At 36.5% G+C, this 22,165-nt stretch overlaps 2 protein-coding genes across 4 annotated transcripts; one reads left to right on the forward strand and one right to left on the reverse strand.

Moving 5' to 3' along the window:
- The first annotated feature begins 57 nt into the window (after positions 1 to 57).
- On the forward strand, positions 58 to 3,634 carry LOC117162360 (asparagine--tRNA ligase, cytoplasmic). Its single transcript, XM_076627238.1, is given in 6 exon segments — positions 58 to 287; positions 522 to 798; positions 800 to 847; positions 964 to 1,143; positions 1,146 to 1,235; positions 1,292 to 3,634. Coding segments are annotated over 6 exon segments (957 nt in total). The 3' UTR covers positions 1,424 to 3,634.
- Positions 1,773 to 21,720, reverse strand: Rbcn-3A (rabconnectin-3 alpha). Of its 3 annotated transcripts, XM_076625422.1 has the most exons (41): positions 21,464 to 21,720; positions 20,791 to 20,988; positions 20,545 to 20,698; positions 20,340 to 20,417; positions 19,727 to 19,939; positions 19,502 to 19,637; positions 19,208 to 19,405; positions 18,947 to 19,128; positions 18,606 to 18,818; positions 18,365 to 18,518; positions 17,890 to 18,254; positions 17,384 to 17,676; positions 17,099 to 17,308; positions 16,705 to 16,995; positions 16,460 to 16,606; positions 16,083 to 16,341; positions 15,775 to 16,016; positions 15,409 to 15,625; positions 14,945 to 15,307; positions 12,580 to 14,847; positions 12,114 to 12,428; positions 11,918 to 12,019; positions 11,664 to 11,834; positions 11,177 to 11,410; positions 10,944 to 11,084; positions 10,618 to 10,850; positions 10,347 to 10,528; positions 9,847 to 10,213; positions 9,324 to 9,560; positions 8,936 to 9,188; positions 8,602 to 8,806; positions 8,245 to 8,515; positions 7,980 to 8,153; positions 7,770 to 7,868; positions 6,242 to 6,328; positions 4,206 to 4,266; positions 3,839 to 4,047; positions 3,490 to 3,634; positions 3,184 to 3,401; positions 3,026 to 3,109; positions 1,773 to 2,948 (listed from the first exon to the last, which is right to left on the reverse strand). In XM_076625422.1, exons 1-41 carry the CDS (start codon positions 21,548 to 21,550, stop codon positions 2,832 to 2,834), a joined length of 10,173 nt encoding a protein of 3,390 aa, XP_076481537.1. In that variant the 5' UTR covers positions 21,551 to 21,720; the 3' UTR covers positions 1,773 to 2,831. The 3 variants fall into 3 exon arrangements, with proteins under 3 accessions (XP_076481537.1, XP_033200142.1, XP_076481544.1); XM_033344251.2 differs by lacking the exon at positions 20,340 to 20,417; XM_076625429.1 differs by lacking the exon at positions 6,242 to 6,328.
- Positions 21,721 to 22,165: the final 445 nt, after the last annotated feature.

Here is a 22,165-nt window from a genome sequence, read left to right on the forward strand (position 1 = left end):
GCACATATATATACTATTCTCCTATAAAGAAATAATGGAATTTTACATTATGCAACAATGCGTTATGTAGTAAGGGAACCGTTCCCACCAATTTATCAAGATTCTCACGAGAATGGAAAAAAGTTTGAAATAATATCAAAATCGCAATTTAAAAAGGCACAAAGTATTTGGGCAAGAAAAGAATATAAGAATGAAGACAAGCGAAAGAAGTTATTAGAGGATGAAGAAAAAAGATTGAAAAACTTGGAAGAAGCTAAAACAATTGTAATTCAAGAAGATAGTACTCTGTCATCTGCAATTTATGTAAAGATTCGAGACAGTATCAATCATCGGGACAGACGAGTAAAACTTTCCGGTACATAGGCTTAGACGGCAAGGTATAATATATATTTGTGAGCTAAATTTTAAATTATATATCTAATTTGTATCTATTAATTCAACATTATTATTTTACATTCTTTTTTTTTCTAGGAAGATCTTCTAGGAAGAAAAGAGTTATAATGACATTAGTGAAAACTCAGGTCGAAAGTTAAGCAGCGCCGGGCACGGATAGTACATGGATGGGTGATCGCCTGGGAACTTTGTGTGGCGTTGGCGAAGCGCGCTGGGTCCGTCGCGCCCCCCGGTGGGGTTCTCGGGCTTGGACGCTGGCGACTCAGCGCCTCGGGGCCGCCAAGCAGTCCGGTAAGGGAATCGGGCTGCCTAGCAAGGCGGTTCCGGTGTCCGAATCCTGATTTTAAAATACCATATAAACCATTCAAAAGGATGGATTACAAGGATGCCATCGAGTATCTTCGAATATAACAATATAACTAAAGATGATGGAACATTCTATGAGTTTGGCGAAGTACACTGAACAAAATTATCTGATTATTGTTTCGCTACAAAATTTGTATTCCTCGTTTTATTCATGTGTTCATAAGAAAAAGGAGGAAAAGAAATAGTAATATTTTTCATCCATAGGATATTCCAGAAATGTCAGATGGAAAAATGACCGATGCAATAAATGAACCGATAATGTTGTGTAGATTTTCTGCAGAAATCAAGTCGTTTTATATGCAACATTGCGCCGATGACAAACGTCTTACAGTATCGGTGGATGTACTATTACCGTATATTGATGAGATAGTTGGAGCTTCGACTATTTCGAGCGTATTTCGGACTATGATGAACCGTTGGAAGGCTATTCTCTTGCGAACATAGACACAAAACTATATTATTGGTATACCGGTCAGGTAGGTATCATTGATTCTATTTGTAATGACATCATTTTCTATCAGCCTTCTTTCAGCGAAAATACGGAACTTGCCCTGATGGCGGATTTGGATTAGGTCTTGAAAGATTTTTATGTTGGCTTTTAAATAGATTTCACGTACGCGATGCATGTCTTTATCCATGTTTCTTGAAACGTTGTCGACCCTAGATTTCACGAGCATAATTATACTTATATGTATATGTATCGAGATGAACGAATTCACAATTATTAGTAGGTAAATTATTGAGAGCTTCCAAAAATTCAATCACGACGGAATTATTGAAAAATGAAAAGTCTCGGTAGTCAGAAGTAAACCAAGATCCAAGCATTTATTTGTTATTTTATTTACCAATTGGTGATTTTATGTTTGAACACTTTATCGCATTGAATGTCTATGCGTATAATGGAAAAGTTTCTCGATAGACAATCACGTATGTGAAACTTTTACCTTCATGAGTGAAATCAAATACGTTACGATAAATACGTTAAAGAGCCAGGAACATCAGAAGGAAATACATGTTTTTGATGAAATTATATTTCACAAATACTTTCGTTTCGACAACGCGTAACTTATAATACATACGCATAGGATAGTTATAAATAGGTTTTTGACATTCTTCTTTCACTTTTTCTCTTTCTTTTTTTCTTTACTTAGTCCCGTTAGATTTTTCAATTCTCTTCTTTCTTAAATACTTCATATCGTATATACAAATCATACGACGAATATTAACTGTTCTATCTCGCATGTATTTTCATTATGTCAATTTACATACTTATAGAATAATACGCAATTTAATATTTTTGTTAAATATTTTTTTTACACGAGAGAAACTTTCAAAAATGTATTTCGCCACAAAGTAGGAAAATACGGAAACGATTGTGTGTTATGACAGAACTCGGAACATTAATCACACAATACCAAGTTGCGAATGTAGAAACAACATAATACATGTACGTTTGATACTTATTATGAACAATTTAATTAGGTTCACTTTTGGTTGATTTTTCTAATATTTTATGCGCTTTTATATGATGGTATAGAAATATAGTATGTTCTATACAGAAACGATAATTAGTGCGATATTCAAATGGCTGGAAAATGGAGAAAACAAAATGAAACATCATTTGGATATGCGCAAACGTGTTTGTTGGAGTTCGTGAGTAATGAAATAATGTATTGCAAACAGAAATACTTCATTCTACCTCCAATAAGCAAGCGACAGAGGATATAGCGAGATTTTAGTTGTAAATAAATTGGAATATCAACGAAAATGCTCTCAACGACTACTTTATCCTTTTAAAGCTTTGAATATATCCATGTTTATAATAGTTTGATAATTATAGTTTCTATTTTCTCTCCCTCTTTTCTTTTTTTTTTTATCCAAAGTTTACTATTTCAAGGCGCTCAGTCCTTCTTTAAACGACTAATTGCAAGAGGGATCGAAATAAGAAGTTAACAAGATACGTTTCCACATATTCGATAATTACATACGTTTAGTTCACTAGTTTGTAACCGATTTATGGCTTATTGTTAAAATATTTTGCCAGTAGAACATCACTACGTTTTCGGACTACTTTAGTACAAAGTATGTACGACGCAATCGCGTTCCGGTAGCTGACGAACTTTCATAGATCCATCTGCGCCACATGAAAATAAACGGCCGGCAGAATCGACGTGCAATTGTGTTACACCCTGAAAGAAAATTGTCGATATTATAATTTATTTGTCAAAAGTTAAGTAATTAATGTAAACAATATTGATGAGCATACTTGTCCGATGTTTTTAAAGAAACTAGATCGCGGATGCTCTCCAGGAAAAGAGTAAAGCAGAGAATGGACGGTTAAACCCCATATCTGATCGAAAACAGTTAATACAAATTATAATATATGTTGGTGTTTCTATATTTGCATACTGCAAATATTATCACCTTAATATCACCATCTCCTGCTCCACTCACGAAAAATTCTTCATGCGGATCAAGGGCTAAGCATTTTATAGCCGACTCGTGAGCCTGAAAGCGATGTCGTTGTTGCCGTTGTCGAACGTCAAATATGTTAATATCACCTTTCTTCCCACCGCTGATTAATAGCTGATGTTGGGGTGCAAGTATCAACGAGCTAGCTCCTTGTTCGTGACACGTGAAACCTAATAGAAACGTAAAGAGACAAACAGTTTTTCTGTGATCATTACGCGATTCACATACTCATGCAAAGAAGACGAGGGTGAGACGCACCTTGAATCAGAGATTTATTCTGTGGAAGTAAAGTATCCCAAAGCGCAACATTACGTCCTTCAGAACCATGACCGGCAGTTGCGATTAAGCTGCACGCACCAAGGAAGACAAAATCGGCCGTCACCTTGCTATGGCACTGATAATTCTGCCAGAACGAATTATTCTTAATTACTTGAAATTTATTCCTATACTTGTATGGTCGCATTTAATTGTGCGCAAGACAGATATTTAGATAGATCGATAGATCGGTAAATAGACAGACAGACAGACAGGCAGAGAGAGAGAGAGAGAGAGAGAGAGAGAGAGAGAGAAAGAGAGAGAAAAAGAGAGAGAGAGAGATCAGTCTTACAAAAAATGGTCGTGCAGTTCCTTCTCTGCAGGCTACTTGAAACAAACTTAGATGTCCATCAGAATCCGCAACGCCGAACTTATTCCCGTGTTGTGAGAAACGTACACGAGTCACTTTGGCAAAAGTGCCCGGTGGTCGAGGAGTCGCTACAGCCGTTTGATGCCCCCATTCCCACAGGGATACTGAACCATCTTGAGAGCCAGTCAAGTCTGTTTATTCGAATATCGACAAATGTCGGTCGATGAACAGGTCCAACAGCACCGGCAAAATATTTCATCGATTAGAGTTTCGTACAAAGTTGTCGTTGACATATCAAGCAACACATTTCATTCGCAATTACTCGAAAGTAAATACATAGTATGCTTACATATTGGTAAAAGCGGATGCGAGGAAATTCTTCTTATGCCATCGATTTTATGCTTCAGGATCTGTATGAACAAAATATTGTTATGTAAATAATGATCTTATAATTAGAGAGAAAACAATGATTCACAAACAGTACGCACATATACAAATATTTTTTAGGAAATAAAAGAAAAAGAAGTGGAAAATCTAACCTAACGTCTATAAACTTTGGCGCACACGTATCAGAATATGACAAAAGATAATATAGAAAACGGTAAATGGGCGTTCAATACTAATATGTATAGATGATATACTATAAAACTTATTAAATATTTTATATATATATATATATATTTCTTATATATTTAGTTATATATATATACAATCAGCCTGGTTATACGTTTTATGCCATCAAGTTCTTTAATATTGTTCCTTTTTCCTTGCCAATTCGAAAGAAGTTAAAACCTAAAATGAAACGATCGCTTTTTCGACAGTTTCGTATATGTATATACATATATACATCGAAGGCTCATCAAATGAAGCGTATCAAATAACACATATTACGTGTTAAGATGTATATACTTTCTTATTTTTCTTATTTCTTATTTCATTCGATTCGGGCGATGTATTTGTTTAAAAAGCGTTCGTTTAGTTCAATCCAACGAGGGTCGTATCTATTGGATCCACTAGGTTTCAAACGTTCTCTGCATTATTTGATTAATATATATTTCCCCGTTAAACGCGTAAAGATGAGCGTATCCGAGTAATTAGCAAGAACTCTTTGAACAGCTCTAAAGAACAACGAAGGAACCAAAAAGATTGTGACAACCGCAAATTATAAAAGTGAAAGCTAGCGGACCCATGGTCTAGGATTCGGATGAAAATGCTCGATCTCTTGTTCAAAATGTGTAAAGAATCTGAAGGAAAGCACAATAACTTATTAAATACTACAGACGACATTCAAGACAATGGCAACCAAAGGGCACAAATTTTTCGCTCAGGTTTTTATGTACGAAATAAATAGTCATTAGGCATGCAGTGTTACGAAAGAAAAGTTTGTGAATCGGAAAGTTTCATCGATTGGCTTTGCTCATTTACAGTTAATTCACAATATTGTTTTGGTAACATATGAAAAGTACGTTAGTATCGAGATTGCCTTGGGAGAAGGAACATTCATTTTCTTAAAAATTCGCGAGGCGTCTTCGATTGATTGAAAACCCGAGGTCATGTATAACAGCTTAACGAACTATTTCATTCGCTGTAAAATAATCTACTACTGTACTGTAAAATGATGATGATGACGACGATGATGATGATGATGATGATGATGATGATGATGATGCTAATGATGATAATGATGATGCTAATGATGATGATAGTGATGATGATAATGATGATGATAGTGATGATGATAATGATGATGATGATGATGATGACAGGGTAGTAGTGGCAATGGTGTTGAAAACGGTACTGGTAGTGGTAGTGATGGAAGTGACGATTACAAAGATGATGCTAATAATGACAATAATGGCGATGAAAATGATAACAACGTAGATAAAAATTTAACAGTCACGATAATAACGATAACGATACTAAAATAGCAGATTAATTTCCACTTACACGTATCGATATGCATACGTATAATATTAAATAAATTGTCTTGAACATTATCGATTCGAAAAAGAAATCATAGTGACAAGTTAGATATGTATATACATATACAAATTTTTCAAGAAAATTATTGTTTTGTAGATCGATATAAAAATTACGTTTAGTTTGATTACGAAGGAAATGCTAAATACTTTATATATAGTTAGAGCTTTTACTGTGATTCTACGCGAATAGCTATTGTTTATGAAACATAACGATTCGTAAAAACGATGGTAAATCCAATATATTTAATATTGTAGGAATTTTTAGAACGCTTAGGATATTACGAAGAAACAGAAAACTAGAGCAAAAAGGAAAACGAGAGTAAAGGAATTAGAATATAAAGTTGGCACTAGGGATAATAATAGGATATCATACAGGCTAGGATCTGTTAGAAGTTAATCTCACCGGTTGCAACAAGTGTTTGCTCCTATCGGCAACAAATTGACAGAAACGCAGGTCGTGGGAGCCAGGGAAAGCGGGCATCCCCTTCATCTGAGCGAACGAACGAGCCACCAGGTCAGTGACGTCAGTCAGACGTAAACCAAGTTAGACGTTAGGCAAGCATTGAACAAGGAACATTGTTTCTGTCACCAAATGTGCTACTTAGACGCGACCCAATGCGTCGGCTACATACTCGACATCAACACATTTACGGCTATCGACACTTCCCTCTTACGAATTGTTATTACTTTCCTCTGCTCGATTTCCATTCATTTTCCGCTATATCGTATCTACTCTCGCCTCTACTCTCATCGCTCATTCTTAAACGCCCTTAATTCTCAAACAACTTTGATATTTGTGCTCATTGCCTGTGATATATCGCAAGAAGTAAATCTCGAGATAGCCGTGCTCCAACCGCGTGTTTTTCAAGAAAGGTGATTTATAGTGCAATTTTCTTTACATATCATGCAACGATCAGTTCCTTTCAAACTTTTAAAGAACGGGGGGCCTATTATATTTTTTATACCTACGGTTATAACTTGAACTTATTTGGATCACGAGTCTCGTTCGTCCAACATTTCTGATCAAATTAATTTAATAATATTATGAACATTAACGATACTAAGCGTTAGAATTCGCTGCTTACTTATGTAAACTTATGAACGCAATAAATACGATAGTGTATAATGTCGTTACTAGTATCGACATATAAGATCTCATAAGCAAACGATTAGATCCAAACATTCGAACGGTAAATACATACATATATACGTTCGTAAGTAGTGCGTGTCAAACACATTCATAGATACGGTTTTTACTCGTCAAATACAAACTTTACTTTATTTTATCAACACAAAGAGAAAACAAACATTAAGGAAAATATATCAGGCTGATTTTCTGTTTGAATCCGGAAATACATTTTCTTATTTTCAGGTTTTGAACGTTGAAAATATGCAGTTCATTGGCAATTTCAATTTTTCGAAAAGAGAAGGAAATTGTACATTTGGCTGGAAACTCGAATTTTTCATTTATTAATCGGCAAAGTGCTCTTGCATAGAAATCCCAAGTAAAAAGAAAAACAAAAATGGAAACGCAAACAAAAACGAAATAAAGATATTTATAGAAAATGAAACCAACGAAATTACAAGTTCGATTTTCTCAATTTCTTTCGTAATGCCATTTATCGCTCAATTTTTCATTAACCCAAACATTCCTGAAGCGATAAAACGTTACAAAAATACAGACTCGTTACTTCCTTTCTCTTCCTTTCTTCCTTTCTTCCTTCCACTTCGACCAAACATATGAATATATACACATGGAAAACAGAAACATCGGATAGTAGATCAGAAACATCTGGGTTAAGTCCAAGTAGGAATACAACACACGTAAAGGTGTAAACGTTTTATAAGACAAACATACGACTGTACAATGCTGAATATAGAAATATGCGAATTATCCGTTTGTCATAATTGTGATCTTGGGGGAAACTTACCACGCTAGCTCCTCTTCCGCTTTGACTCGCGATACCCGACTGAGGTTGAGAATTATTTGTCTGCGGACTTTGAGCGAGTAACGGTCTATCTGCTGCTGTCTGCAAACGAAAAATTGAAAGGTGTATACGTATATGCGGACATGTGTGCAATACACACAAAATGAGAGCCAGCATTATCGACGAGAAAACATATTACTATAAACTATTTACTTGAATAACTAAGAAACTAGTTGGTTGCACTGGTTCCGGTTCTGGCTGTTTGTTTAAATTTATGATGTCAAATTCACATTCGTCTTCTAACCAGGATGGGAGTTCCAGCAATAGCGATATATTCATTTCTTGTACCTCTCGGGGAGTTGCCAAGGCCATTAAACCTGGATTCACCTGAATCGTTAACGCTGTGTATCAGCAACGTTTGTCTTCCCCAAAATCGCGCCACTTTTAAACGTAACTTTCAAAAATAGACCGATCGAACCTGATTGAGGCAAAAGGCACTAATGCTATCCTGTTCCTTGTGAATAATTCGGACTGGTTCGGGCAAACTCGTAGTACCGCTATCGCTACCTTTGTCATCTGCGGTTGACCCACGATTCAAATTATCCATCGCAGTTTGATTGCTTTCCAAAATCGACGACAGAGATCTACGTTTGCCGAATACGGCTCGGATAAATATGTCTTGTACCAACTCTTGTCGAACTAAATAGGACCACAATCGATTAGCGGGAGCCGCTGATGCCAAACGCGTACTAAAAATATAAAAAATAAAACATCCATAAATTGTTACATCAGAGAATTCCAACTATTGCTTTTGCTATTGAATTTGCAATCTTACTTGAAAGGAGTATTGCTTTTTTCAAGTAAAGATCGATATTTATGAATCGCTGGCTTTCCCGGTGTAGGTGCCGGATCTGGTGCACAACCAGGAATGTAATTAATCGGTGGTGGTCCTCTATTGTCTAATTCATCGCGCAATGTTTCTTGCCATTGTGCCACAACAGCTAACGTTCCATGAATCAGAGGACTATTCACAGGTAATTCTGTATATATATATATATATGCGAATAAGGCAAAAAATTATATTATCCTTTAGTTTCAGAATGACAGAGTAAACTAGTAGTAGATCGTCAAATTCTCGATATTCTCTATCAAATAACAAAACAAAATACCTTGCATCTCTATGCCAGCAACATTCAAGAACTCCTGCAGTTGCTGTTGTAATATCTTCACTATGGCTAATCGCATAACACACCAACTGTACGAATTTGGATTCGTATGTTCCGTATTGTCCTTTGGTTTGCTCTTTGGTTTTGAATTGGTATCGAATATATCTTCCTCGTCCTCGGACGAGTTCAAATCCGACACTGCCGAATCGGATGAATCATAGTCGATTTCATCCGCATACTCGCTATCTATCTGTGGCTGTATCAAATACAGGAAACAACTTTTATTCTTATAATTATCAGATTATATAAAATTAGCAAAATCATATATACGTAGAACGCAACTAGCTACTGGTACGCATTAGGATATCCGCAGTCGATTAATTCGACTAACCTTCATTAAAAAGTACGATATCATGCTCATTTGAGGTGAAACAAATTGCTCTCTATATGTAGGTTTGTCTTCTTTCATATTTGGTTGTTGACCTGTAAATTGACCCAACAATTTCATGTTCAATTTTACACGTTGTTTAGTCAATGAGGTCATGGTATTCCATACGGTTCCTGCGGTACTTTGAGCTTCGTTCGAACCACTATCACCTCTTTCTACCGTTCTTCCTACTCCACTCGCCTGAACAGAGATTAGATGTATGTATGTATGTATGTATGTATCGCTCAAAACCGTATAATTTACGCGTCTCAGTTGTTTGCATCTCTACTCTTTTCTTTCCTTTTCTTTTTAGAAAACTCGAAGCCTACACCGATTCGTAGAAAGCTATATCTAAAGACATGTGGTTTCTTCATTTCTTTGCTTGATATGTAGCAAAGATATAATAAGAGATATAATACGAGTACTTGGTACATCAGAAAAGTATACAACGAAATAAGGCAAAAATAAAGTAAAAACAAAGTTATACCTGGCTGCTTGTACTTGCGACACGTAGCAATTTCTTGACTCCACCTCCAAACAAACAGGACCAGGTGTTGTTACCAAAGTGTTGACCTACGAGCCTATAAAGAATATGACTGTCGCAACTCCACAGTGCATAAACGAACAAACTCATGTAAGTTGCTACAAATGCTTCGCAAAGGAGAATATTCAATTTTGGTGTATCTTCGTCCTTCTCCCGGGCCAATAGTGCACGCAAGTTAGTCACACCTGGCCATTTAGAGGGTGAAGTAGTAATGCACACACCATCGTCCGTCGAATACCTTCGATGATGGCGATTCGATGCTACCAAGTGTCCGCCGGAGAACGTTTCTATCTCTGCAAATGCTGGAAAACTGTACAAAAAAAAAAAAAAAAAAAAGAGGAAGAAAAAAACAAAGAAAAACGAAAAGAGAGACAAAAAATGATTTACGATAAACCATCATTCTCTAATTTTACTAAGGAGTTTCATAACTTATCTGTATTTACCTGTCCGGTTGTTGATGTTTCGTAACAAAAGTATCGGAATCGCAAAGTGATTGATAAATACAAGCACTTAACGCCACCGCTAAATCCCTCATTATAAATACCTCGCAATAATGCGTGTTTCTCGTAGGCATTGGTGGATTACGTAATTCCACCAACGTCTGCAACATATCGTGAGCTAGGGACTAAAAAGACAGATGTAACGTTAAGCTTAGAAAATTCCGTATTGATATTACACGATATTATATACGATCCGTCATGATATTATACGAACTTGCAAGTGCCTGACTGGATCTGCCACGACAGTTTTGTTGCATGCCACGCTAGCGCTTAAAAGAGGAAGCGTGGTTGGAAACGGAAGAGGACTAAGTAACTGTTGTTGCGTCTTTTCTTGTTGTAATTCTTGTAATAAAAGGACAAGTTCCATTCTTACAGATGCTAAACCACCACCAGATGCTCCATGCAAAGAACAGTAGGATAATAATGTTCGTAATAACGTTTCGTTCGCTGTAAATATATATTTATGGCAAATATTATCGAACAACTATATGTATGCATGTATTATATTTAAACGCTGACTGACACCGGTCAACAGAATACCTTTTAGCCACCTTTTTCTTCTAGCAGCTCGTTGTACCTTGGCTTCGAAATCCAATTTTTCGGCCATCAATATTTCATGCAACGTTGGCTGTTCACCAGGTTTACATGGTTGCACCATGTCATCTACCATACCACCTTCGTCTGAAAGCATAATCGTTTTGTCAGTTTAAGACAAGCAAAAACAAGCTGAACATCGTTCAATTAAAAACAGAATAACTAGTCTGTCCGCTTACATTCCGATACGTTGTTTGCATCTCCGTCCGAACTAACGCTGTAATTACAAAGCTGCCTGAGGGCGTCTACCTCTCGCTCGAGCCATACGTATAGCTGGTATCGAAGTTGACCTCCGTCCACCTCGAAACCCGTTGCCAATGTTGACAATTCTTCCATTAAAATTTTTAAACATGCCACAAATTTTAATTGTTGCGCCATAATGTCCAATTGTCCTGATGGTTTTGTGATTTTCTCTAAAAATTTGATGGTACATACGTATAGTTATCTGTTATATTTCACTCAGGTTACTAGAATCTGTATTTAACGACTTTGACTCTAAATTCTGTCCTTTGTAAAAAGACACTATATTTTTTAACTTCTGATAATGATAGTTGTAATCCTGACGACTAATTTCAGATTACGTACACACACAAAAGGAAACGACTTATACGTGTCAACTTATTAGAATTAGGTGGAGGAAGAACTAGATGGATTACATTAATTTACCACTTTTCTCTGTTTCCTTCGAACCATCGGTGATCTCCTTTTTGTCTAACTTCATGCTTAAAGGTGGGCTGTCGGCGTCCTCATGTTCAGCAACATCGTCATCGTCATCCCAGTTTAACACTAATTCTTCCTCGGTTTGATGCGTCACAGGTCGAGACCAGTCTACAATGCCTAACACAGATAAGAACACGATAGAAACACTCCCATTTTCCATAGTTATCTAGGCGAATTATAGATAATTAATGAAGTTCCACCTTCGATATTGTCAGTTTTCTTCAAATTGTCATCCCAACTAATAATCCCAGTGTCTATTTGAAGATCTTGTGTCCTTGACTTGCTTGGACTATTTAAGAGACCTAACAAAACACACGACAAGGATAGTTAATAGTAGTAAGAGAATTAGCAGGAGGACAATAATATTGTGAACATGTCGATTATGTAATTACGTACTGGGCGAGTCTTCGCAATTTGTCTCCATCACTTTATTAGGTAATTTAGAAAGAACCTCGAGAGCGAGAGCAGGACATCCAGCTTTAAAGTGTGCGTGCGCTGTTGTGAAATACAGTTGTCTCTCCAAAGGTGTAATGCTATCTTCCAAAGTTAACTGTTTGTCAGGTTGTGATTTTGTTTCCATACCGTAACTAAAGCCAGATATAACTACCGAATGACCTTTTTTCTTATCCTGAGCGGTAGATGCAATGTACTGTCTGATCAGCAATGGGTGCGTTCGAAGATAAACGTAAAAATTAAAAACATTTGGATTTGCTGAAACAAAGAAGGAACAATAACTTACCCTATTAGTTGCGCTCGAACTTTCTAAATTTCTTTGATCGCGAGCTCTAAACTCGACGGAATCATTTCTTTGCCGATATTCAAACTGAATGAGAAGAAAGACAAAAATATGTAGTTTCATTACCTGTTGTTCCTTCCGGTTTATCAGATTCGTCGTTATATTGGGGGTGCAAAGTTCCAACGTTTGTCAACAGTAAAGTATTGAGCGACCCTGCATAATCCTTTAGAATCCAAAGAGCCATACTGCGTAAGAATGGATCTGGATGAGCTTTGTTCATGTCTTGATTTTGCCCGTCCTTATCACAACCTAAAATTTCTTCATAGAGCAATCTTCTCAAATTCGGGGAGGTAGTATCGTCATCGTAAAGTCTGGCAATGACCATCGCTAACTGTATATCGTTCAATTTGTTCAGACATACATCGATAGCATCTTTTAGAGAGTTTGCTAACAAGAAGAAGGCCGCAGCATGCTCGAATCTTTGTTTACCAAGTAGAGCAAACGCATTCTTCAAGGCAGCTTTTCTCCAACGATCTTCCGTAAAATTGTTCGCGAAAAATGTTGTCATTCTTTCATCCCTCTTATTTCTAAACAATCCCCAAACGAGATTCTTCTTTTTCATAGCTAAATAATAAAGCGCAGCGTCGAGAGGATCCTGTTTCTGTTGATAAGCTGCTTTCGCAATCTTCTCGATACACCTTTTCAATATAGTGTTGCTTCTAATCCACCAACCTATACCCAGTTCCTTTAAAATGCTCCATTTTGGCTGTCCCTTCGCATAAGAAGGTATCAAACCTAGCAATTCTTCTTCGGATTCAGAATGAAACGCCCAAACAAGATTATTCGATGATATACCTTGCTTTTGAAACTGCGCTCTCTGTGCCAACGGAAGACAACGAATCAAGTAATTGTAATGCTTCATGGCCAATAAAAATCGGAGGCCACAATCGTCCAACGAATCGGTAGAAACCGTTTCTCCGTCGGGGATACCGGTCAAATTTTCTTTCGCAATAGCATTCTTTGCGGCATCTATTGCAAATCTTTCTGCAAAATCTGCATTGCAAGTTGAAACGGTATCGGCTAAAGCGAGCAAATGCATCTGATCAAGGCTCGATAAGCCAGGCAAATGAGTGTGTGTTAGTAATCGCGACAGTAATCTGCCTTGTCTTGGTCCAAAATGAGATATCCCTTGTCTTTCCGGGACCGACGAACGTCTATCTTTCTGCCGCGAACAATCGTAATCCTCTTCCAGCATGTCGTCTAACGACTCATCCTCCTCCACATTGCTGTCGAACAATTCGTTGTAATCCTGTTTGTCTTCGGTTTTGTGCTGATGCGGTACGTTCGTTTCCTTGTCTGCGATCAATAAAGTCCAAAGTGGCAACGGAGATATCGATGTTATCTCCGCATAATCTAATGTAAGCTCTTCCGGTATTTGCGTGGTTGAACCTCTTGGTTCTAGAGGCGACGTTGTACCTACGTAACTAACCGACATTGTTCTAGAACGCGACCATCCACCACCACCACGTTGTTTGACTAAATTCTCGTCGTCTGCCCTCAACGAACAAGAACTTCCTATGCATCGGACAAGATGTGCCAATATAGCCTTTACCCATCGAATTTTACCAGAATTTAGCAATTCCATTAGTTGTTTTGGATGATATTGAGGTAAAACGGGACAAGCGATTCTCGAGGCTTCGAACAAACCATAATCGGGCATATAGTCGAAATTTAAATTCTCGTTTTGCATACCTCGTTTCTTTTTGGCATCGAGCATCGTTAAATTGATACTGCTGACTCGAGAAAGATGGGGCATAGAAGATACGTTTGCTAATCGCCTCTGCGATGTTTCGTGTGCTAATGTTCGCAAGTCTTCGTCCCGCAAATTTCGGCTAGCTTGAAATTCGTCCGATTCTTGATGTTGTAAATTTGAATGAAAACAGTCTTTCTTTGGGTTTGGTTTCCATTGCGAGTAAACGTGCATTTCCGAATCCATGCCAACCACTAAGATACCGTCCCTTACCCAAGATATCTGCATCGGCAACGGAGGTAGACCATCCGCTGTAGTTAACTCGATTTTCCGTAATTTCATCCAACGAATTTCGTCAACGAATTGAGGCTGTGCCAACGACGAAGCTTTCCGCAATATTGGTCGGTTATTGCTTTGTGACTCTTTCATTGCTTTCATATTTGCTTGTGCAAGATCTGAACATACAGGCGTGAACAGCATAATTTTCGATCCAACAGCAACGGTCAAAATATGCGAACCATCTTCTTTCGACACCCAATCTAACTGAACTAAATGTTTCTGCGTAAGTGGACAAGTGTTACCATTTTCTATGATCGACTTTCGCAACGACTGAAGCGTGCTAAACGATGGAACAGCCAACAAGCCTATCACAATCGTGAATAACATAGTTAGACTTTTAGTCGTCAAAATTAGCGTTAAACCTGATTCCTCAAAGTACAATCTTAATCGTAATGGTCTTACCTGCATTCGGTTTTGTACTCTCCCCGTTTTCTCCATTTCTCGGTGATCTCACATCTTCGTGACTAAGCGTTTGCAAAACTTGAGTAAGCCTGTGTTTCTTCTGCAAAAATTTGCTATCATAGAGATAGCTCAGGTCTAAATGTTGGTCCACCGGAATCCTCGGCAAGTGTATATTCTTCAAGTGTATCGTATCTTCTAGAATCCATTCGCTTCCGCCAGTACTTTCGCATTCATATATAGCAACGCATAGATTTACGTATCTAGAGTCAGGGTCGTTTTTAGTAGGACGCGTGAATGATTTCCCATATTTGTACGCACACGCAATACGCCCACTATATGCAGCACTTATATTTAACGGTTGCCCTAAAATATGAATAAATTATCTACCATTCTTTGACAATGCATGATCTTATTTCCTTCAATTTTATTTTACTCTGATTTTAGCTTTTTGGATATGTACCCACCTGTAATGTCTATAGTCGATTCCTGATCTTTCCGTATCATCTCCCATTCGCACCATTCATAGTCTAATTTGCTGTTCGATTGATTTTTCGTCACTTTACATTTCCAGAAACGTATCGTACTGTCGCTACATGCAGTCACAACGATGTACGGTGCGAAGCAAGCAGGATATATGGAAGAGCTGCTTAAATGTCCGGCGGCTGGTGCTGCATGTATTACCTACGTACGATTATAATAACGATATTATTTCTTTATATTCTTCGTTAATACTTTCAACTTTACAATGCGATATTAATTCAATTATTACGAACAAAAGGGAACACGAAAAAAATAAGAGTAAATATAGAATAAATAAACATTATACGAACCTCGACTCCATCTGGTAATGGTAATTCCTGAGTGCATACTTTTGTAGTTGTGATAAGAACGTGGCTGTTCTGAGGACGTCTTTGGAAAAACATATCCAATTCACCTTGACTATCACGGCGAGATTGACTCGCTCTGCGAGATCTTTTACCTTCTGGATGGTTATAACGTCCAGGTGTTCCTTCTTCATCTTCATCTTGTACCAAATGAGAATCCGGAACATACATCATCGATTCTGACAATCCTGTGGGTGAATACCACATATAGAAGAAAGAAATAAAAAGAATAAAATAACTTGGAGAAATATTACCGGTAGTTTCAGGTTGAGAGGCTATTACCAAACGCCACATGTGTACCGTTGTACCTCGCTGCGTTCTTTCTAACACAACTATATAGAATGGTTCTTCAAAAATTGCAGATTGCTGCAAATCTACCATAGCGTCTAAGGTAGACTCCATTAAGCCTAAATCATTCATCGATGTATCTATGCCAGTTTGTTTTTCATCGTTTCGGTCTCCAGTAATTAATTGTTCTTGAAATACATGTAAGAATTGCGTATTTTGCCAATCCTGAATTTATAACAAAAATTATGTCTATTAATTAATTGGATTTAAGTTGACCGATATTATAGAAAAATATCGATCGTTTCGACCTTGTATCATTCTACAAGCTCTCTACAGCACTTACGTGCGTAGCATCAGCAATAGCGTCCAATTGTATGACGCAACCTGGCCTAGCCGTAGATTGTTGAGATACTATCTTTATCTTATCGTGAATCGAATGCCTCATACCATCGTCCGATGACATATCTGTCGACAGACTTGCCATGGAATCCTGATACAAACACAAAAAAAAAAAAAAAAAAAACGATGAATCAATCTGGCAACCATTTGCAAATTATATTTTCCTGAAATATATCAACAAATACTGACCATCATTCTACTTCGCCTTTCGCTAATCGATACTTCGGCTAGGAGTGTTCTAGCGTCGATAACAGCCTGATATACCCTTAAACATTCGCCATCGCTGGCGACGAAACATGCGCTTGGAGAATTTGATAAGTTACCTAAAGTAGTACTTGGTAATAAAGTCGGAATCCAAGCTACGTTACTGAACGCTGAAATTTCAGGAGAATTAATACGCGCTAGTTCGGAAACTCCGCCGCTCTTCGATAAAGGCCCGACTGTGTCTACACGCCAAAGTATTAACTCGCTGCAGAACCCCTGAAAACATCAACGGAATCATCACTTGATCGTTACCAATCGAAATTCTAAAAATACAAATTCAATAGCAAAACAGCGCATCATCATTTTTACTTGTACTTACAGTAAGCGAGATATCTTTTGAGGTTGTTTTATTAGAGTTTGATCTATTACTAACGTTTTCGTTTGAGTCAGCATTCTGACATTGAGATCCGGATTCTGGTAAATTGTGATGCGATGTCGTCACTAATAAGGGCAATACCGGATGACAAGTAATATCGTTCACTCGAAATCGATGTCCTGAAGCTCTCGACGCGTGTCCAATACTTAATACCTGCCAAAGAATAACGCGTATAAAACTAACGCACAAAAAAAGGAAAGACGAAATTGATAGCTCATTGATTCATACTTGTGAGAATTTTGTTTTATCAGCAAATGTTAATTGCCATAAATTTAAAGTTCCGTTCGAATGTTTCGATACCATAGAAACAATCGGACTTGGATGGGCCAATAAATCGTTGACCGTTTCTTGATTTGTTTTTCCATTTTCAAAGTGTCCGTCCCTTTCCTTCGAGACATTTTGATTTGGATCTGTCGAATTTTCAATATTTTTTAACAGTTCCTGGCCAGTTTTCGATGTTAATGTCGATTGTTCTTCATCCTGTTCGATCAAACTCGGTAATGGTGTCGCAATATCCGTAGCTGTAATAATAACAATTTATCTAGCCATTTCCGTTTCTTACTAATCGTCAGTTTTACTGAATTTTACGCCAAATGTAAAGATATATAGAATACGTAAGATAGAGATAGAGAGAGATAGAGATAGAGATAGAGATAGATAGATAGATAGATAGATAGATAGATAGATAGATAGATAGATAGATAGATAGATAGATAGATAGAGAAAACGTTTACCTTCATTCGATGGTTTTGTGGATGATTTTGCCACTTCTCGTATATTTAATAATGGACCGCCAGTATTATGCGAATACATTGATACACTATGACTCATTGTGGAAGCATCGCCAAGAGGAAATGCATTAGGTATTCGTGTAGAGAATGATATTTGCGCTTGTCGAAATGATCCTGGATGATATTCGTCCAACCATTCAATATGCCAAATTAAAAAGCTCCCATCTATCGGATGAATTGAAAAAAGTAAATCTGGATTATGATGCCAATCACGCAGTAACGTTTCTATTTTGGTATCCAAAGAATCCGGAGCATGATTTATTGACGATGTTACATCCGTTGCAATAGAATTAATGGATGTAGTATTACTGCAGGAAGAGAGAAGAATAAATTTGAAATACTATTCTCTTGCAAATAAACGATACTTGCCGAATATGATAGGCAAAATGTCTCTTGTTACCATTTAGAAATATTATACCTAAGACTTTGGTGAGAATGCGCGCTGTGTGGTAAGCTATGATGCGATGAAATTGTGTGTGTTGTGTGATGTTCATCACTACTATGATCTTCTTGACTCATTGACCGAACTGTACCTCCTGCCTTTTGTATTGGTTGTAATCTTACTCCCTTTTCTATGATTATATGTAATTAGTTGAATCACTTGTTAACATTATTATACACATATTATTTAAGTACACATATACACACATAAAACGTACTCGACAAACCTTCCTCTTCAGAATCATGATCTGTATGATCTACATCCTGTTGATGCAGCCCTTCTTCCTTTTCTACTACTTTACGAGTAAGCTCTTGTAGAATACTTTCTGCTTGCATCGTAAAATGCATTTCTTTATTGTTTAGCCAGTGCAGAATAAAATTTGGTTCTCTTTCAGGATCTCCTGTGATTAAACTTGGTACTAATGGTATATCTGTGATAGACAAAACATGTCAGGAAACGTAGAAAGTAGAACATGTTGATGTGTTTACATGTGATGTATATATGTATATACATACACTGCACTATAATATAATGTAATGAGATTATATGTAATCGTACCAGTTTCAGCATTAATACTGGCTGCTAAATGAAAATGCATTCCTGGATAATGACCTGTTCCCTGGTAATTATTGTGAAAATCGTGTACCGAATACGTTGAAGGCAAAGTTGGTAAAGTTGGTGCTGTGGTATGACCTGCCTGATGTTGTTGTTTCGCGTGACGACGAATATGGAAACAGGTTCTACAAAAAATGCGCGTACCATCTTGCGAATAAGCTATAAATGCATATAGAGAAAAAGGAATTTGAGCATTTTACGCACTTCATGTGTTTAAGCCGCTGCATGAATCGATGTTTGTGCATGTTGTGATGTCGATGCTTGCCATGATGACCGTGTCTATCAGAACCTTCAAACTGACTCATGTTTGCTAAACCTTCAACATCGGGTGGTATAGTTTCAGCCCACACCCGACAAATATTGTCTCTACAAGATGTAACAAGCATGTTGGAGACAGACCCCCTAGAAAAAAAAAAAGAAAAAAAAGGAAAAGGAATGCTATTAATTTAACTGCAGCGATACAAATAGCAATATGTTACAAGATATTCTCTTACATACTTTGGCATATATTTGCTAGTCTTGCGCCAAGATAAATGTGTTACTGCACGAGGATGAGCAACATAGACAAAACTATAGCTGTCACTACCCATAAATTGAGTAACACTTGCATGATCCATATTTCTCGTTGAAAACACTGAATAATTTTAAATATAGGTTTTTTAGAGCTTTTGTTGAATTAGTCGTTTACAGAATTAAGTTTCATTATACGCGTAAGAATCTTACATTGTTTATTCTCAAACCATATCTTCACTAATCTATCATTAAATCCTGTTGTCGCAAATAATGTACCGTCTGGACTGAAACTCATGAGATGCACTGGCGTAGCTGTGCGACATTTCCAAACGCAGTTCCATGCTCCTGGTTCATTTCCGCTACTCGAATCACCAGGTGCTGGACTTTCAGCATCTCCACCAATCGAAAAAGTAACTGTACCAGCTGAAAAAAAATGAAACATTCTTATATATTCTCTACTATATTCTTCTATTTTAAATTCCATCAGAATTGGTCTCATAATGAAACATCCTGCATAGGAGACAGAATATTATGTATAGACCTTTTCCTATATCAACAGCATGTATATTAAAGCATCAAGGCATAGGAGCAACAAACAATAGCTTAGAGCACATTATGTTTAGGGTGACAAAAGTCAATGTCTTCTAAATACTGCATGTAAAAGAAAAAAATTATTGGTTCTAATACTTTTAGAGTATGTATTTAGTATTGAATAGCATTTGTTATGTAATAATTTCTGCCAAATAAACTTATTAAAGTCAATTTCAAATATTATTATCATTTTTCACATTCACATGTACTCTTTCAAAGTAACAAAACTCACAGTTTTGAAGAACATTTGAAGTATTTTGTTCACGTCCAGTTTCACCTTCCTGAGTTCGTAATGTATTTATCTTCACCACTATACACAGTTTTATTATTGCGACAAGACACAAGACTAACATTGTGTACATTTAAGCAGATGAAATTAGAAGGGATACCAATTGCTATTAAATATAAATTAAACAAGAATAATGAGAAAAGCTTACTATGTTCTTCCTGAAATGGGGTTATATTTTGATGCCACAATTGTAAAAGTTCTCCTCCAGTTAATAATCTTGTTCCTTCCAAATTCCATGATAGAGAACTAATATTTGATTCAGTTGTCAGACTACCAGTTTGAACCCATCGGTATTCTAATTGCTATATGTTATAGAAAACAATTATTGCATAGCATATTAAAATATATAAGCATAGTTACCAAGGATAGATATTGGGATAGAAAAGGTACATACGTGAGAACAAGTACTGTGAATAAGCGGAGTAGGCTCAAAAATGCAAACTTGATTTTCATAGGCAGCAGCTATTTTTCCAGTGTCGGTACTGCAATCCAAGCAACTGATCCTTATGTAGTTATGTACAGCTCCTGGTATTATTTGAACTCGTTCAAAATTACTGGCAAGAATTACTATGTTACAACCTGCTGCATATGCCTGTAATAGATGAATTTATTTTGTACTACTATGCTATCAAGAAAACTTTTAAAAAATTAAATAATAATGACGATTATGACAAACGATGTGAAATCATCTTTACAAATACGGATGAAACAAATACTAACGCACTTGATTTTATATAAAAATAGTAAAAATCAATAACTATATACTCGTTACCAATTAAAAACTAAAGCTATAAAATACATATCAAATTAATCATATAAAGTTGGAAGTTTGAAAATGTTTCATAGATGGATTTTTTAACGAGTACGAAATATTTCGGACGACTTGAATGTACAACATAGTAATTGCATATGTATGCATATTAATATATATATATACATATATACATACATACATACATACATACATACATACATACATATATATATATAATAGATATATATATGGGTATAATTCTAGAATCGCAAACAATTGTGGAAAGAGCTGATCAACAAGGTGAATCACTTACAGTAAAAGAAATCCCTTCGACAGAACCTACAGCGTAGCACCGATCACCTGCATTGCAAGCTCCACTTAATATTTGATGACAATTCATTTTTTTTATCAAATATTATATCATCCTTTGTTATATTAAGTTTCTAGTTGGATACGGTGAATTTCTTAACTGTGGCTAACAATCATCGACAATCTTTTCTAAGCTACAACGTCGAAACGATATCAGAAAGTGACATCACACGACAGCACCTTCCTCGACTAGTGGCCATCTTTAAATGGATTTTCTCGATACGATATACATAGTACATACATACTATTAACTACTTCTGCCATCTAAACCTAAACATTCTGAACCATTTAAACTACTAACTATTAATATGAGAATTCAAAATGTTTAATCCTTTATATGTGTATATGTAGCAATATACGCGGACAAATTTTATGTCAGCTTTATTTGAACGTATTTGATCGAACTCGAAGAAATTTCTTATAATATATGCAGCAATATACAGCAAATACGCTATTCACGATAATTTGGATATTTATTTAGGTTTTATATTCATTAATACAATATGTGATAAAATTAAAGGATCAGCAAATTTTGACCGGAAAATAAAAATCAGGGTCATTCTAAAGGGTAAAGCGTCTATTTTTACACCTCACACTTAATTCTTTCAGATCCCTTTTCGTTGTAAAACGGAATGAGAAACTAAAG

Source organism: Bombus vancouverensis, chromosome 2 (assembly GCF_051014615.1).
Source record: "Bombus vancouverensis nearcticus chromosome 2, iyBomVanc1_principal, whole genome shotgun sequence".
In the NCBI taxonomy this organism is placed as follows: domain Eukaryota; kingdom Metazoa; phylum Arthropoda; class Insecta; order Hymenoptera; family Apidae; genus Bombus; species Bombus vancouverensis.